Source organism: Drosophila arizonae, chromosome 3 (genome assembly GCF_054131065.1).
Source record: "Drosophila arizonae isolate 15081-1271.41 chromosome 3, UAZ_ARI_1.0, whole genome shotgun sequence".
NCBI lineage: Eukaryota > Metazoa > Arthropoda > Insecta > Diptera > Drosophilidae > Drosophila > Drosophila arizonae.
This window is the reverse complement of record NC_142923.1, coordinates 454,439-471,790: the sequence shown is the minus strand read 5'-3', so window position 1 is coordinate 471,790 and position 17,352 is coordinate 454,439. Positions and strand designations below refer to the sequence as shown.

The window sequence follows — 17,352 nt, the reverse complement described above, 5'->3', positions numbered from 1 at the left end:
CTTGAAATTGGTTTACTTCTAAAACGTTTAATTTATTCGTACTCTCAAAGAAATTATACTAAAAACACATTTTACAGTTAGCATGAAGCACACAGGACTTGGGGCTTATAACAACAGAGTTTATAGATTAGATTAGTAGTATTACGTAGATATGGATAGGTTTGATATTTGCAGATCTTCTGAATTGAGGCGCAGCATTTGCTGATCCTCTGAATTGATTCGCACCAGCTGCTCGCTGTCGAAGCTCAGCAGGTTACTGATCGTGGGACCGTTTTCATTGTTGTTGTTGTTGTTTGTGTTGTTGCTGTTATCATTGTTGTTGTTGGTGTTGGCGTACTGCGGATGCATTGGTGCTATGTGCTGCTGCTGCAACTGTTGCTGCTGCTGCTGTTGCTGCTGCTGCTGATGTTGCTGCAGCGTATGTTGATTTTGCTGCAAGCATTCAACGGAGGCATTAGAGTTAGAGATCAAGTTGGAGCCCAGTTTGTCCTCTTACCAAGTGATTCGTGGTCAGATTCCATTGCAGATTGCCAGCAGCGCCCGCGCCCGACGTCAGCAAGTTGTGCATTGTGAATGGATTGTTGAGATTACTGAGGTTGTTGTTGTTGCTGCTGTTGGCAACAGCTGGCGTTGCGTTGACAGCTGCGGCAGCAGCAACAGCAACAGCTGAGAATTTGCTCTCCCAATGCGTTGCACTGCCAGCGGTTACAAAGGGATTTGGATTGGTGTTGTACTGCAGCTGCTGTTGCTGTTGTTGTTGTTGATGTTGCTGCTGATGCTGCTGCTGTTGGTGCTGTTGCTGTTGTTGCTGGTGCTGCTGATGCTGGGCCAACAGTTGTTGCGTGAAGGGATTGTAATTGTTGCCTAGCTCCAGGTTGCGAGCGCCGCCAGCAACATATTGCTGCTGCTGCTGCTGTTGCTGCTGCTGCTGGTGTTGGTTGGGCGACATCATCTGTTGCTGCTGCTGCTGCTGCTGCTGCTGCTGTTGTTGTGCATTGCTGGGCGCTACTGCTGCTGCTGCTGCCATGTTGTACGGCGACGGCGTGCTATTCTGATTGTAATTGCTTGAGGGGGACAATGGCTGCGGCGAAGGCGTCAATTCCGGCGGAGCACGATACAAGCCAAACGGCTGTGGTGAGGTATCTAAGTACATCAAAATATATATTGATACATGTGCGAATATATAAATATATATATTGCTCACCTCTTGGTTCAGTTTTTATAGGCGGTATATTCTGGGCATTCCAACAGTTCATGTTGTTTTGACCTAGAAGCAGTGCACGAAATTGTTAGCAGAAAAGCAATAATAAACGTAAAAAAACAGCATGCAAAACATTTGTAAATAAAGGCAAAGAATAGGGCAAATATAATAAAATAGGCAAAAATATATATGTATATATATTAAGCGAAAATTTTAAAATGATCATATTTAAATAAAAAATTAATAATATTGAAAATAATAAAACGAATTAAAATATAGAGCAAAAAAAAATACCAACAGAAGTAAAATTAAAATTTTTAAATTTTAGCTCATACACATGCATAAATATAAAGACTAAAACTATGTTTAAAAAATAAATAAAAATACAAATTAAAACAAGTAAGAAGGCTCCAGTCGAGACTGCTCGACTAGGAGATACCCTGAACCCTCCAAACTGATATTCTAATCATTCTGGACTTCTTTTATGCACACATACATACACATGCACGTATAAGCACGCGCTTTGCAAACTGCGCAGCTAGCAGCGGCTGCGCTTGGGCTGCACTGCAGTGTGGGCAATATAACGAGAATTTATTTGTTGAATAATTTCTTTTGTAGACATACGATCTTAATGAAACTTTTAGAGCGTAATCATATGGCTTAAATGTGTGTACATTTCAAAGCACAAGTCTCTAGTACTTGAAATGCGTTTTTGACAAATTGGGGGCGAAGGGGGCGTGGTATCCAAAATCTGTAAATTACAAAATCTTTGTATCCATTAACTTTATATACAACGCAAATTTGAAGTCTCCAGGTCTAAAAGTGTTCAAAATAAGCTGAAAAAACATTGTCGATTTTTCGATTATTCTCGATAAAAAAGTTATCGGATGAGTTATCGAAAAAATAAAGCAAACTTGTACTGCCTATGGTATACACGAGTATGCTTGCCAAATTTCAGCTCTCTAGCTCTTATATCTTCTGAGATCCTTTTGCTCATACGGACGGACGGACGGACGGACGGACGGACGGACGGACGGACGGACGGACGGACGGACGGACGGACGGACGGACGGACGGACGGACAGACGGACGGACGGACGGACGGACGGACGGACAGACGGACAGGGCTATATCGACTCAGCTCGTCGTCCTGATCAAGAATATATATACTTTATGGGGTCTGCGATGATTCCTTCTGCCTGTTACATACTTTTCACAAAACCATTATACCCTGATTTCCCATTTTCAATGGGTTCAGGGTATAAAAATATAAAAAATCCATGTAACGAACGAGCACAAAAAAAAACATTTGCTTTCACTTTGATTTTAAATTTAATATAATTTGTTTATGTTTTATATTAAACAAATCTAATTAAATATTGAAAAAGTATTACGGGAAAAACAAAAAAGGAAAATTGCTTTTTAGCGTGCAAGATTTCGCTTTGTAAGAACTTACTTTGTTTGCTTAAACTTCTTTTTAAAATCTTATTAAAATAAAAACTAAAATTTTATTTCTTATTTTTCGTTTTTATTTATCTAAATATTTTATAAAAGTGTTTTGCAAGAATATTTGTATTTTCAAAAAATTTCTTTGTATAAAAATATCAAATTTTTGGTTGTTTTTTTTTTCGTATTTTCTGCCCAATTAGCAAAGCGATAATAATAATAATAATAATTATATTTCATACTTCATAAGTACTTCTCTTTTTCATAAAATTCCAACAACAATATTTATTGCTACATATATATTTACGCTACGTATTTATTTAGGTATAATTTGTATTTATTTGCTGCATAGTTTTGTTTAGTATTTGTGCATTGTTTGGTTTTCGATTCTGTTTCCTGGTTTAATATTAATAATATATTCTCTAATAGTCTATACGAGTAATACATCATAGAGCGTGCCAAGCCTTTGGCATACGAAATATTCTAGGTAGGATAAGTTGTCTATCTTCAAACCAATGCTGCCTGAGCAGTAGATAGATCCACACACAGCAGAGAAAGAGGACAGAGAAAGGACAGAGATAGAGATAGAGACGAGAAGACTAAACACCACCCACCACCCACCACACACCAACCACCAAGTGAAGTGAAAATGGGAAAACTTACGATCTTGATGATCATTGTGATGCTGTTGCTTCTGCTGCTGCTGGAGCAACAGGTGCATGGGATCGCCGCCAGTCTTTTGACGTTTCCGCCTCAAGTGTGCTGGATCTATAAAAAAGAGAGTATAGCAATTCGTTTAATTGCCAACAAGTTTGGACAAGTCTTGACTCGGTTCAAAGAACCCTTAGAGCTACTAAATACAAATTTGGGGAGCGATGCGAGTCAGCGCCCCTTCAAGACAAAGTTGAGCAGCGAAAGTTCGAGCTGCTGCACAAATCAAGTGTTCGCTGACTAACGCTTACAAAGTCGGCATACCCGATCATACAACAGGTTAGATAGGGTATGCACGCATTGCGTGTCAACAATTCTAAAACAAATACAATTACAAATTTTGAGCGCCACCAAATAGTGTTTTGTGGTTCGTGTAGCGCCCGTTGCCAAGTGTAAAATGCCTTAAGGACTTTGGGTCCTTTTCTTAGCTAACCATACAAATTGTTTTAGTCGATGATTCTTTGGGTTTGGAATTCGCTGTGGAATCCCTCAATACAAACTGATTTAGTCGATGCGAAGTTTGTTCGTAGGGCTAAAAAAAAACATGTTACAATATCCAATCGACGATTGGGACGACAAGCAGAGCCTTTGCCTATCCAATCACACAAATTGAGCTGGTCGACGAGATTCGATTCGATTCGATTCGATTCTAGGGACTCGACTTGGTATCCCTAGTCCTAGTCCTAGGCAACCAGACAAGCTGAGGTTGTTCGTAAATGAGTTAACAATATTCAATTGCCGTTTGCTGCCGCCAGCCGCTTGGCCACCTGGTCGGGCGTCAGAATCTCGCCAGCATCCACGGATGCATAGTAGGCGGAGGTCTCGTCGAATTCACTGACCGTCGCCTGAGGCGGCACGCTCGTGTAGAGGGCAAAGTGCTCGACCTCCGTCAGGTCGAGGTTAGGGTCCATTTTGACGTTGAAGTGCGCCTCGATGGAGCTGACCAGATTGTGCAAGCTCTGGCGGTCGGCAATGGCCACCAGCTCCATGCCGCCCTCGCTGATGGGAATCTCGGCCAGCTGCAGCGCGGACGCAGTGCGTCTGTCCAACTGGCCGCCCACTGTGATTGTGCTGGCGCTCGAGTAGGCCTCGTTGGCTGCTGGCTGCAGGCTGCTGGAGCTGTCGCCCTTGAGTGGAATATGCACCACGTCCGCATTCAGGTAGGCGGGTCGCTTGCCTGAGACGCTGCTTACGCTGCGGCCGCAGGGCTTGCCTGACTTGCCGGACTTTCGGGGCGTGGCCGCGTTGCCTGTGCCCCCTGACTTGAGTGGACCCAGCACCACATTGGTTCCCTTGCTTTTGGCCGTTCGCGTATTGAGATTGTCCAAGCTGGGCTCGCTGCTGGCCGTGGCACTGGGCGGTTTCGAGTCGGGTCTGGAGCAGTTCTCAGTGCTCTGGTCTGTCAGGTCCGGCTTACTCTTGCGCCGCGCGAATAGCTTGGCGAAGAAGCCGGGCTTCTTCTGCCTGGGCAGCGTATTGAAATTCGGATTCTTTGCGGGCTTCGGCTTGGGCTTGGGCTTCGTCTCCGGCGGCTGCGGCAGCTTCTTCGTGGGCGCCGCTGGCAAATCGGTGACGCGTGGATGAATAATGGGCGGTGGCAGGCGTGGCTTCTCCTTTGAAGCTGGCTCGCTGTTCGCCTCGATCGAGCGATTCTCAGCATTGCTGTCCTGCTTGCGCAAGCGCTTGGGCGGCAGCGGCGGCAGCTTCTCCTCCTCAGCAGACGCCAGCATCAGAGCCGCCTCCCGCTCAAGCTGCTCCTGTGCCCGTTTCTCCATTTCGTATTCTTTGAGAATCTCTTGCTGTTGCTGCAACTGTTGATTGGTTTGCAGCTGCTGCTGTTGCTGCTGCTGTTGCTGCTTCTGATGCTGCTGCTGCTGGGAGTTCACTTCAACAGCATCGTAGTGCTGCGCATCCTCTGGTGCACACTGGGACATGGGAGGCGTCGGAGGCATGATGTCGTCCATAGGTATACTGACTGGATTCTTGAAGGCGATCTGCAGACTCGTATAGGTGGCCGCATCATCGAAGCTGTCCTCCACCTGCATGGGCGGCCTGCCCATGCTCTCCATCTCGTTCTTCAGCGTGTTGTTGTACGTGTCCCGCTGCATGACAAAGTCCGTGTAGATCTCGTCCAACTCGGCCACCTGCTCGAGCAGCTCGTTGAGCGTCTTGTCCTCGTCCGTGGCGGCCACCTGAGTCTCGGCGGTGGCATCGCTGTCATCGGCCTCGACCTCGGCTTCCGCTGGATCTGGACTTGGCTCGTGGGGCTGTTGCAGCAGCTCATTGGACTTCATCCACTCGTTACACTTATCAGTGGCCGTCAGCTGGTGCGGCTCTGGCGCTGCCATCTGCTGCTCCAACTGCTGTTGCTGCTGCTGCTCCAAGTGTTGCTGCTGCTCCAACTGCTGTTGCTGCTGCTGCTCCAGCTGTTGCTGCTGCTGCTCCAACTGTTGCTGCTGCTGCTGCTCCAAATGTTGCTGCTGCTCCAACTGCTGTTGTTGCTGCTGCTGCTCCAACTCCAACTGCTCCAATTCGCGCACCTTCTCATCAATGATCGTATCGATTTCCAGTTCAGTTCGCAGTCGCTCCGCCTCAGCTTCAGCATCGGCTGCTTCCATATCTAATGGTGCCTGATCTGTTTCATCCTCGGTCACATGCGCTTCCAGCTGTGCCTCTGCCGCCGCCCCCGCCGTAACCGCCTGCACCAGCTGAGGCTGGGCCTGCTCCAGGGTGGGCGTGTTGAGATCCACTACCTCAATCGCAGGGGTTTCGCGCTTGGCCGAGCAACGGTCGACCGCGTCGATCGCGAGGATTTGCTGAAAGATGTCTTCATCGGGCTTCCGCTTGAGATGCCGATGAAGATTCCAGAACGTATGCCTACCTGAATCCAATGGCACGTATTCAAAGGGCAGAGCCTCGCTGGTAACGCCATCCGACGGCCGACGAAGCTGTATGAAAACCTGTCGGGCAATGGGAAACCCATTATTAGATGGGGACATGGGATTCGAATGCTGCACTCACCTTGGCGGGCTCCGTTATTTCAAGCGTATGATATCGCGGCGTCTTAAACGTAATGGCAGTCTGCTTGTGCACGTCCGTGTGCTGGAAATCACCCAGGGCCTCCCACACCGTCTGCCCGTTCTTCTCCTCGAAGAAGCGCACCGTGATGTCCTCTTTGGCCACCTTCTCGCACAGCAGAATGATTTGCGTGTTGCCCAGCACGCTGGCCGAGCAGCTGCACAGCCGGCATATAACCAGGTCGGACATGGCCTTCTTGTCGAAGATCGGCTCAGAGACGACGGGCGGCAGGGGCGATGTGAAGCGACCCTTCTGCTCGCTCTCCATGAATACTTGAAAGCACAAGCGCACCGAGTTCAGATCGATGCTCGACGGCTGAAAACGATGCGAGAATCCAGCTAGGGAATAAACATGAATTAATTACTTTCTCAACTTAGTTTCTCTTGCTTGGCCTACTCTTGAATGGATCCACGCGAATCTCTTCGCGCGCCTTTAGAGCCGCCTCGATGTCCTTCTTCTTGACACACTGAATGCCCAAATTGCTGAACACGGCTCGCATTGTCTCGCTGCTGATCTCCAGGGTGCAGACGCCCTTCTTACAGCCCTCCTTTCCTACCAGATTGTGTGGATGTGGACTACATATACAGAGAGAGAGAGAGAGAGAGAGAGAGGGAGATTAAGAGAGAAACGGAGTTTTCTAAAACAAACTTTTACCGATATGGTGTATCCTTGGTGACGCAGGACACAACGACGACGGCGCGTCCCTTGTAGCCGACAATCTCTATGGTTGGATAGGTCTTGTTCTCGGGCGTTGAATTCACGCCGGGAATGGAACCGGCCGAGCGACCCTCGCACTCATAGCGAAAACGCAGCGCTTTGCCGGCGGGCTGTTCCGTTATCTTCACATACGGTTTCTTTCTCACGTTCTTCGTGGACTGTGACAATTGTTGAGTTTGTTGCTGTTGCTGCTGTTGTTGTTGCTGCTGCTGCTGCTGCTGCTGCTGCAGGCCATTGTAGTTGAGGCTCTGCTGCTGGGCATCGCCTGCTGCACCCGCAGCGCCCAAATTGTTTTGATTTGGAAACATTTCAAGGCCGAAATATTAACTGCAAATAGAAGCAAAGGAAAAAGGTTGTAGATTCCTCGAGCCAACACGCAGAATTCTTGGCAAACGCGCTGACGCCTCGATTGAGCCAAAGACGACAATGACGCCGCATCCCAAAAATAGTTCCCCATACGATTTTCCCCTTTCTCTTGGTTAATTTCCACGAAATAAATAAATATTTATAAACGAGGTGCAAGACGAGTATATTGGCTGCTAATGGCAAATGGAATCGACCTTAACTGATTTATACATCTATCGGACAACATTTTGAAAAGTCTCCTCGAAATACATTTTCATGGCTAGAGGTAGGCAGACAGACCAGTCAGACAGACACATGTAAGAGTCTTAAACTCTTTGATTTATCTAAGTCGTTGACAAAATTCGCATTCAGGCAGCAGCAAAGAGTCACCAAGAAAACATGAAACGTGGGCGTTTGTGTACATTGCGATATGATGGCTTGCATTTAAAAATTTACGAGACTCGTCAGATCATTTGCTCCACTGCAGTTGACCGCACGTGTGTGTATGTATTTGTGTGTGTCTGTGCATTAGTGTGTGTAGAACTGGCTGTTGCTGGTGCTGGTGCTGGTGCTGGCCTGGGCCTGGCCATAGCCATAGCCAAGTTAGCATCGGACATCCATTTATAAATAACATTTTGCGTAATGCGTGTGCGACACAGCTCCACACACAGCGCCTGGCCGATCTATATATTGTAGTAGAGCAAGTGCTCAGCAGGTAGTATAGACGAAGATACATACATACATACATTACATACACACACATACACACACATGTCTTTGCATACATATGTAAAGAGTGAGTCGTTAAGTGGCCTCCCCAAAGATTTGGTTTAATTCCAAAACATAATAAAAAGTGTCGTTTTATCAAACGCTCGGCTAAAGATCGCCCATTGTTGCTTATATAAAAATATACTATTGATGTATGGCATAGACATACATATATACCATATATATGCAGACAGTCGTGTATAGTGAGTAGCTCTATGACCTCAGAGATTCGATTCATAGAACGTCTAGACATTGGTCTGCCATTAAAGAATACGTCAATTGGTCTGCACGGCATGGCATGGGGTAATTTTTGAAAAAAAGTCCAAGTCAAAGTTTTGCCAATTTTGTAATCGTTTAGTTAATTAATTGAAATAAAGAAAATAAACATCATTTTGTATGGATATTTTTTGTTTCTGGTTAAAATAAAAGTCAAGATTGGTCGATTTTATATATGCAGAAAATATATAAAATTAGAAATATATTAATGGTTTTTTAATATATCTCATATATATCATAATTTTTATTTTATTTTTTTTACATTTTATGCTCTGCCGAGACTAAATAGGCTTTTGCTATAAATTTTCAAGGGATCTCTTTAGCAGAGTAATTTGTAAAAACCTGTAAGAAAACATAGCAGAAATCTAGTAGAATTATCATTTATAGATATATCATTTATAGATATCTCTATAGAGAAGGGCAACTATGATTCTTTGATCCTATATTACAATACTGTAGAGCTCACATTTGTATCATATGTGGGAGGATTCGAATAAGGAATTGCAACTGACATAACCAATCAATCAATATGCAATCAATATTTAGGACTTTCAAGCATTATTGTCCAAAACCGAAACGCCCGTTTTCATTGTCTGAAGGGGCATTATAAAAGATTTGACACATTTTTTGAAAGCAGCTAGCATATGTGAATCAAAATAATCTTTTGGAAAACGAATTTCGCATAGTCGATTTAAATAAAACAAAAAAACTGAAATCGCGGCATATTTAAAAGAAAAGCAAACGAAAAAGCAGAAGCAAACGCAAAGCCAATTCGCATATCAATGCAAATATGATTCCCATTTAGGCTTCTATAGAGCATATGTATATAGCGTTTGAGTTTATAGATATATATGTGCATGAGTGTACATATATAACTATAGTTGCATATATATAAAATATAATATTATATGGTATATTCTGCATTCACTTTATTGCAAATATTACGTCATGATTTTGCATATTAGACAAATGTGGAACATGATAATTTGGCCAAAAGCCAATGTTTGTAATATTTTTCTCAAAATTATATATTTTTACTCGCAATGCAAAGAGTATATTTCTTTAATCACCTGTCACTGTTGTTGATTCAAAAATATTTCTTTCCAATCTCAAAACTTTTCCAAAGATCAATCGATCGATTAAATGAAAAAATTAGTTTCGACTTTTTCAAATTTTTCTTTTGAGCAACTTTTGTGCAAAATTATTTACAATTATTTATGCTAGAGGCCACACTCGAGTTGATTTTCGCTTTGCAGTCTCAACCGGATCCAACCGGTCCGGAAAAATAAGCGAAATATATATAGTATAATGTATAGATGTTAGCACGGTTTTCTTATATATGTATATATATATGAGTATATTCAAATTTTTAATTTGTTTTGTGTTTGGAACGCACGTCTTGAGTTCTTGGATATCGGCCGTAGACTAAACAGCGAAACTAAACGAATAATGCGAGCGAATTTTCATTCGAACATTTTCGTTTTGCTCCTCCCTGAAAGTTCATCTTTTTCGGTTTGTCGTCAAAGCTTTTTCTGCCTTTTCTGCTATTTCTGTTTTTCTGTTTTTCAGTTTTTCAATTTTGTCTTTTAAGTTGTTAGTCTTTTAGCACGATATGTACGCCTGCTTTATGTAGCATATACGTTGATTTTTATACTTGTTCAGAATCGGGAAACGTGTATATTGGTTATGGGAAATGTGCGAAAGGAATGCAATGTTAACTCAAGTATATCCTCATCTAGCTAGGACTTAGAGATTCTCAATATTTTGTTATCAAATCTGTGGCGTGTATCACACTAGTCGGTTATATCCCCACATTCTCACTTGTTATTTGACGGATTTTGAGGAATTCATCGTTCTGGCTGACATGTAAAGTTTTCCCATGCAATGCTCCTAATTTTCTTGCTGAAAGGCAAAACAAAAACAAAAAGATATGTCTTCCCTAGTTTATAAATACATATTGTTTTAGATTAGCCAGGGTAGGGAAGCAGCTTGTGAATGGACTGTTGGCGATGTCAATAAACTCTCGAACACTTGTGTCAACAAATCATTAGAAAATATACTTTACAGTTAAAAGTTAACAGTTAATGTGCTGTACTCTAAGACATATAGAATTAGCAAATATAACTGATATTTCAGCTGCTCTACGTTACAATTGGTAAGCATTCAATAGCAAAATAGGAAGAGACAACACAAAACGATTTCCAAGCATGTGAACTTAGAAAGCAATGTCTTTAGCAACTGATTAAATTAAGAATATGTATTTGGGTAAGCGAATACATATTTTTGTATATAAAATCATATATCTGATGTTTATGTATTTTGAAATTCCACTAAATCTGACTCATATTGAGAGAACCCAAAAAAAAAAATTCATTCAGAAAATGCAAACACGCCTGCGCCAGACTAGAAGATACCCTGTATAGGAGAGTACATTCGAGACTCCCTATACTTTCACTTCTTGAGTTTTAAGCATTATATATATTTATACAATAATGTATCTGACTATAACAATAACTGTAACAAGAAATAGCATACTTGTGGTATATATAGAGAAGAGGTAAATTGATATACATACATATGTACATACGTATATCGAAGTATCTGAAAAATGTCTTTGATGTGTGTCTTTGTGTTTAAGCTTAGACTGAAACTGAACTACGTATACATACATACATATATGCGTATATAATAGTATTTTCTCCAAGAATAATCGAAAGTTAAAATATAGATATATCCACACATTTAAACGCTAAATTTCTGTTTGATTTTTGTAAAAGCCTATAAATGCACAAACAGAATGAATATTTTATCCGACATTCACAATAAACAGATTATTCAGGTAACTACATATATGTATGTATATTATTCTATATATACATACATATAGATGCATACTGGGCCAGATGCCCAATGGCATTTATTGGCATTTCCGTTCAGCGGACACTGAGCAAGACACTTGTCAACAGTTCTATCAAGCAAAAAGAGGCAGTTTGAAAATCTTTTTACCAATCTATTATTTATGATGATAATTATGTGAGCTTTTGGTTAGCCAAAGACATGTGCATTATAAGATATGTGATAATTATAGGCTAAATACGACTTGTACGAAATGTTTTCGTTTTGACAGAGCCCAGAGAATTTCCAAGAAATCTCTGACTCACATGGCTAAGATAATTATTACGTTTCGATATAATATGTGTACCAATCTATAATATTTTAATGAATTTTCAGAGAAGCAAATATGCTAGGAATTTGCTCGTGTGGCCCACTCGGCAGAGAATCATTCAGAAAACGCGTGTTTTTTTGTCATCAGTGTGATGACATTTAATGGAGGTGATTCTTGAGAAATGCATACATATTTATGTGGAACGCAAGGTCAGTAACCGAGAGACTCGAGTCGGTGCATAAGTTTAATTACTCTATAATTATAAATCTTATTTCTTTTATTACACAAATGAATTTAACGAATGCCCAAATTTTAATGAATTTATATAAAAATCGGATGAATGGATTTATTGCTCAAGCCTATCTCTCAAACTTAACAGCCAGAACTACTAGATTAGATATAGAAACATACAAGCCCAAAAATTGTGTACAAGCTTTTTAATAGAGTGAAACAAACAGTTCTGCAACAGTTGAGCTTATAATAAGGACCAGGGCATGTATCCCCTTAAATGGATTAATATTATTTCCAGAGTCTGGCACATGTGATTATATGGCAATTTATTTGTTAGAGCACTGTTTATAGCACCTGCACTAAATACATATCTGCATCATAAAACGGAACGGATCCGACGCACGAAAAGCGCAGATAAGCTACTGAATTGCCGGCTTTCAGATATGGGCCGAAAAAAATGCGTATCAGATAGCTGGATACGGAACGACATAGTAGTCAAATAAAATAATCGATGATACACAAAAACACACGTCGAGAGTTTCCAGCAGCGATGTAAAGGTAGAAACCAAACAGAATTGATTCACAAAAACAAGTATAACTGCTTTGCCTGACTGGGAAATACCCTGAACTGTCCACAGTGCTGGGCAGTGCCCAAGAGCTATAGACATAGAAACTGTCATATACCTCAAGGTGTACGCAGAATACTTGATGAATGAACTCAGCACCTTTGATATATTATAGTTCCAATTCACATCTAAATTGCAAGTCTTCAGCTCTTCGACTCAGCAGTTTCCACTCAAGAGTAAATGGGTATACCTTCTAGCTTTTTGCATTTGGATTCACTAAACACATGATACCCACTTCATTAATTTTCAATTGATTCATGGCATAAAAACAAAGCTTGAAACCATAAAATTGATTAATGATGGAACCCTCTCACTCGAACAAAAACAAAAGAAAAGAAAAAGAAAAAGAGAAAGAGAAAGGGACGGAGCGGGAGGTGAGCAGGAATTAACCAACTGGCGCCAATCAGGCAGCTGTGACCATTCGGCCAATGGAATAAAATGTCTTCAATAGATTAAAATATTCTAGTTTTATGATGTTTCCAATAAAATTAAAAACAAAAATCTTTTGGCGCCAGGCTCTACAAATTAAGATTAAGATCAACATCAAAGTAGCAGCTCTAGCTGAATTCCTCAATCTGGTCCGAAAACACGTTCTAACTAGTTCCGAATCCACAGATGCTCGCCAAAAAGACGCCGAGACTCTCGCTAAAACCAAGCAAAAAGCCAACAACAACCAAATTTAATGGTCGTTGGCGTCAAGCAATTTACAGCTAAAATAAAAATACAAATCAATTAATAACAGCCGATGCCGCCATTGACAAATCTGTGGAACTAGTCCCGACTTAAGAATTACTAATTTCAGAAATGAATATTTGTAATTGAACTAGTTCGTACTCGAGAATGCAAGTGTAAATCTTTTTACAAAATCTTTTATTTCATGAAATGAACTAATTCCGACTTAAGATTTGAAGATTTGTTTAAGAAAATCAATGATTCCACTTTTTATAGTGCCCTATCAAGCACTGTTCTTGCTATTCATTTAATAGCTCATAGCCTAACATCTAAATAATATCTTATATAATATTAATAAACTGTCACGCTGTCTCTATCAGAATGGCAGTCAAGCCTTGAGCAATGTAGCTTCAATTTGATTGTTATGATTGATGATTGAAAGTAATGCTCCTCTATACTAGATAATGAACATACACATATCGGTTCATCAATCAAACCCCGCGAAAGTTCCACGAAATGTCGTTTATTGACTTAGCTTTGGCTACACAAGTTGAGCTTTGTATATCGCGCAGCTGAGATAACTATACTCTTCATGACTTGCTATATTTGCAGTTGTTTTTTTGTTATTTGTCTTAAACACACTTACACACACACACACACACACTTGCATATACACAGAAGCACAATTAACACTAAGTACTGAGTCAGCAGCCGGTTTTGCATGCCATTTGTGCAATATAAAATTACATTGAATTAGCCAAAAGCATCACAACACCTGTAATTACCTGTAGTGCTAGCCAGTTACAAGTTAAGACATGATTTACATTTTTTATATGTTTTATTTTGTTGGGAAACTTTCTTAAGTTTTATTCAATGGAACTCTGAGCATGTTTGACAAGTTTAAATTCGCCTCGATTCTGCTTTGCACACACTCACTTTTAAATCGAGAGCGATATAATAAAATCCACTCTTTCTAGTATTTCCGTTAGCTTTTCCGTGCAAACACAACCGTCGAGCCTACGAGTCGATCTTCAAATGAAATCCAATTGGAAATTCTCGTGCTGTTTTTAACGCCCCAAACAAATGCAAGTGCCTACGAAAACGAAATGCCGAAGCTTTCCTCACACCCCCAACAAACACAGAAAAGTTTTAGGCGACATCGACTGCGACTGCGGCAGAGGCAGAGGCAGCGATAGCGACTGCACTGCCATGTACACAGGTGTTTTAGTTTTTCTGTTTCTGTTTTAATTTATCGTTTGTATAATCCACACACCAGAACATAAGATATAGCAGGCGAGATAGAGCGAGAAAGGTAGACACATAGAGAGAAAGAGAGAGAGAGATGGAGCGAAAGCGCGCGCTTGTGAAAGCTTTTACAAGGGGTTGTAAATACACTGCGAGCGAATTGGTGCTACCAGCAGAAATATAAGTAGTATATGTTAATATTTGATAGCCCTAATCGACTTGCAGCAGATGAGTAATATTTTACTACTGCTATCAGAAGTATGCATAATATACACCACATATACACTGATCTGCATGTATGTGTGATGCATATTTGAAGTTTGGTTTCTCATTAGACTTGGGCATATCGCATAGAAGGCATTTCCGACCGAAGATTGTCAACATTTTTGTAGTTATGTGTGTGTGCATACATACATATATGTAATTATGTGTATAACAGTAGTATGGTAACAGAGTAAATTTGTAGCCTGCGATCAGTTTGCAATTCTTTGATTAGATTGTAATTTATAGCAAAAGAAATGCCCATAATCATTTTCTATTTAATTTTTTAAGTGTTTCTTATAAAATATAACAATAATAATAATTGTTTTAATAATATAGAAATGTTAGTTAAATCTGATAGTTATACTATGCAATTCAAATACTATGAACAGCTAAATACAAAAATATTTTCCTCTGAATCTGAAGGTTTCAGTTGTATCACACATATTTCAGCTACTCACCTTAGTCAATGTTTTTTTGATAACCACTTAAAATGCATCGAGTGTTGCTCTTTTGGTTTTCTATAGCTTTTACAGATGGATTTCACACTTTCATATCTGGAATAGAACACGGTTAAAACACCTCGACGCTTGATAGTAGTCGAAGGAATAATGTTGTTATGTAAATGGGGACTGAGTAAACAAGTAATGCGAACTTATTTATAGTCGACAGAATATTCCATGTACTGCTAATGATATTCTACACAATGAAGTACACGTTACAGAAACCGGTTTGCTATTTCAATAACTTTTAATATACAGAACAAAAAAAACTTTTCTCAGTTTATTAAAATTTCATTTATTTTAGTTGCGCGAAAAACTGCGAATCCAGTCAAAGCGACAGACGAGGCCAGTGAAGAACTATGCGATAATGAAGCGAGAAGAAATTAAAAGTGTGAGAGATATAACAGACGAACAGTAACAACTGGAAAAGAAATGTACAACCGACTGCATGATACTCGCTCACGGTTGGTTCATTTGAGTTTATTAGAGAACTAATATGAGGAAGAGGCACGCCCTCAATATATTACTGAAATCCAAAATGAAAATATTACGAATAGATAGGTGCATATAGTCTCTCTTTAAATTTGGAACGAGTATCTAAAAAGTAAAAAGTAAAATGTCACAAAATTTAAAACTAATGAAACGCTAAGAAATCATCGAAGTTTGCGGTGGACTGTCGTCGAAAGCGAGAGCGCGAGAGGTGGAGTGATAGAAAGAGCTCAAGCCAAAGAGATATAGATAAAGAGACGACATACAGAGATAGAGAGAAAGAGAGAGAGAGAGAGTGGGAGAGCGCGGGCTTTTGTAATGACGTTGTTTTCTTTTTGGGAATTCCGGGCTTTATACTTATGCGATCATCAACAATGTTTTTGTTTTTGTGACCGCGGCGGCGGACTTAATTTGAATTCGATGTACAATCCACACACACACACACAGGCACACACACACACACTCGCATATGCAAAATATGTGCGCTGTTATTGTCTAACAAGCTTTTCTACAAACTTTTGTCGAGCGGCATTTGACAACAAATTTTTTGAGTGGCGTAATCTAATCGCGGCGAAAAGCGAAACATTCAATTCTTGGCCACATTATCGAGTGTACGTGAATTTGGGCCCCGTTGCAGAAGATTGATTTGTTGTTGTTTTTGTTTTCATAATTATTGGTAATTATTTTGCTAGCTGTGCTGTTATTGGGGTTGCTGTTATGCAAAAACTTTAGCTGTTACCAAAAACTCGCTAGTGAAACTTTGATAAATTTATATGCACCTTTTTACGTTTTCATTTTACTTTACTTTATTTTTATCTACAATTTGTCTACACTTGGCATGCACAGGTTTTCTTGACTTGCCTGCGCCACAAGTACGCAGCAGACAGATAAAGAGGGAGAGAGAGAGAGAGAGAGAGAGAGTCACGAGAGAGAGCTTTAAGCATTTGCGCGCGCGCGCTGTTGTGCAAGATGCGTTAAGCAGAGTTGTAAAAGCACAAATCTACGACGACGACGATGACGACGACGACGACAACGACAACAACGAGTGTTCGATCGACCGATCACGACGCCAGCGAATTGAAGACTAAACCGAAAAGCCAAGAAGAGCAGCGAAACAAGTCACGCAGACGCCATTAAAAAGTGCCGCCAAGCCAAGAGCTTTTCGTTTGATAGGGCAGGGCACAGCAAAAACAAACATCGCGAAGAGTGCGGCTCAAGACAGAAAGCAGTGACGCAGCAATAGCTGTTAAAAACAAACTGCAAGAGAGGCTCAAAAGAGCGAGCGAGCGAGAGAGAGAGAGAGAGAGAGCGTCTGGGAGAGCGACAAACAAAACGTGACAGTTTGTGGCTCAGCTGCCAGCTGAGTGGAGCTGCCTTCAGCGCCTGATCGCTCGATGTGATAGGCACAAAAACAACGATCGTAAACAGTTGAGCTGAAGACAGCAAAGCATGCAATAGTGTGCTTTGCTGTGCAAGTGCAAAAGCATAGTGAGAAAGAGAGAGAGAGAGAGAGGAAGAGTACCAATAAAACGTCACAAACTTAGTGTGGTTTGAGCTACGCTGCGCTGAGTCACGCTGATTGCAAAATTGGCTACTGGAAATTTCTTACAGTGTTAA

At 41.0% G+C, this 17,352-nt stretch overlaps 1 protein-coding gene across 11 annotated transcripts; it reads right to left on the bottom strand.

The window, feature by feature from the left end:
* Positions 1 to 11: 11 nt before the first annotated feature.
* dl (REL proto-oncogene, NF-kB subunit dorsal) lies at positions 12 to 16,822 on the bottom strand. Of its 11 annotated transcripts, XM_018004418.2 has the most exons (10): positions 16,515 to 16,817; positions 15,205 to 15,300; positions 7,091 to 7,480; positions 6,833 to 7,011; positions 6,380 to 6,774; positions 6,240 to 6,318; positions 3,311 to 3,415; positions 1,205 to 1,267; positions 497 to 1,143; positions 12 to 432 (listed from the first exon to the last, which is right to left on the bottom strand). In XM_018004418.2, exons 3-10 carry the CDS (start codon positions 7,459 to 7,461, stop codon positions 142 to 144), a joined length of 2,130 nt encoding a protein of 709 aa, XP_017859907.2. In that variant the 5' UTR covers positions 7,462 to 7,480; positions 15,205 to 15,300; positions 16,515 to 16,817; the 3' UTR covers positions 12 to 141. The 11 variants fall into 11 exon arrangements, with proteins under 11 accessions (XP_017859907.2, XP_089319419.1, XP_089319418.1 ...); XM_089463293.1 differs by lacking the exons at positions 12 to 432; positions 497 to 1,143; positions 1,205 to 1,267 and adding an exon at positions 15,399 to 15,603 and having other exon boundaries at positions 3,371 to 6,318; positions 16,515 to 16,822; XM_089463292.1 differs by lacking the exons at positions 12 to 432; positions 497 to 1,143; positions 1,205 to 1,267 and having other exon boundaries at positions 3,371 to 6,318; positions 16,515 to 16,822.
* Positions 16,823 to 17,352: the final 530 nt, after the last annotated feature.

Coding starts and splice junctions, on each gene's coding strand:
- dl (XM_089463293.1), bottom strand. CDS start 7,461: ATGTTTCCAAATCAAAACAATTTGGGCGCTGCGGGTGCAGCAGGCGAT. Junction 7,012..7,090: donor ACCAAGGATACACCATATCG/GTAAAAGTTTGT, acceptor CTGTATATGTAG/TCCACATCCACACAATCTGG. Junction 6,319..6,379: donor AAATAACGGAGCCCGCCAAG/GTGAGTGCAGCA, acceptor ATTGCCCGACAG/GTTTTCATACAGCTTCGTCG.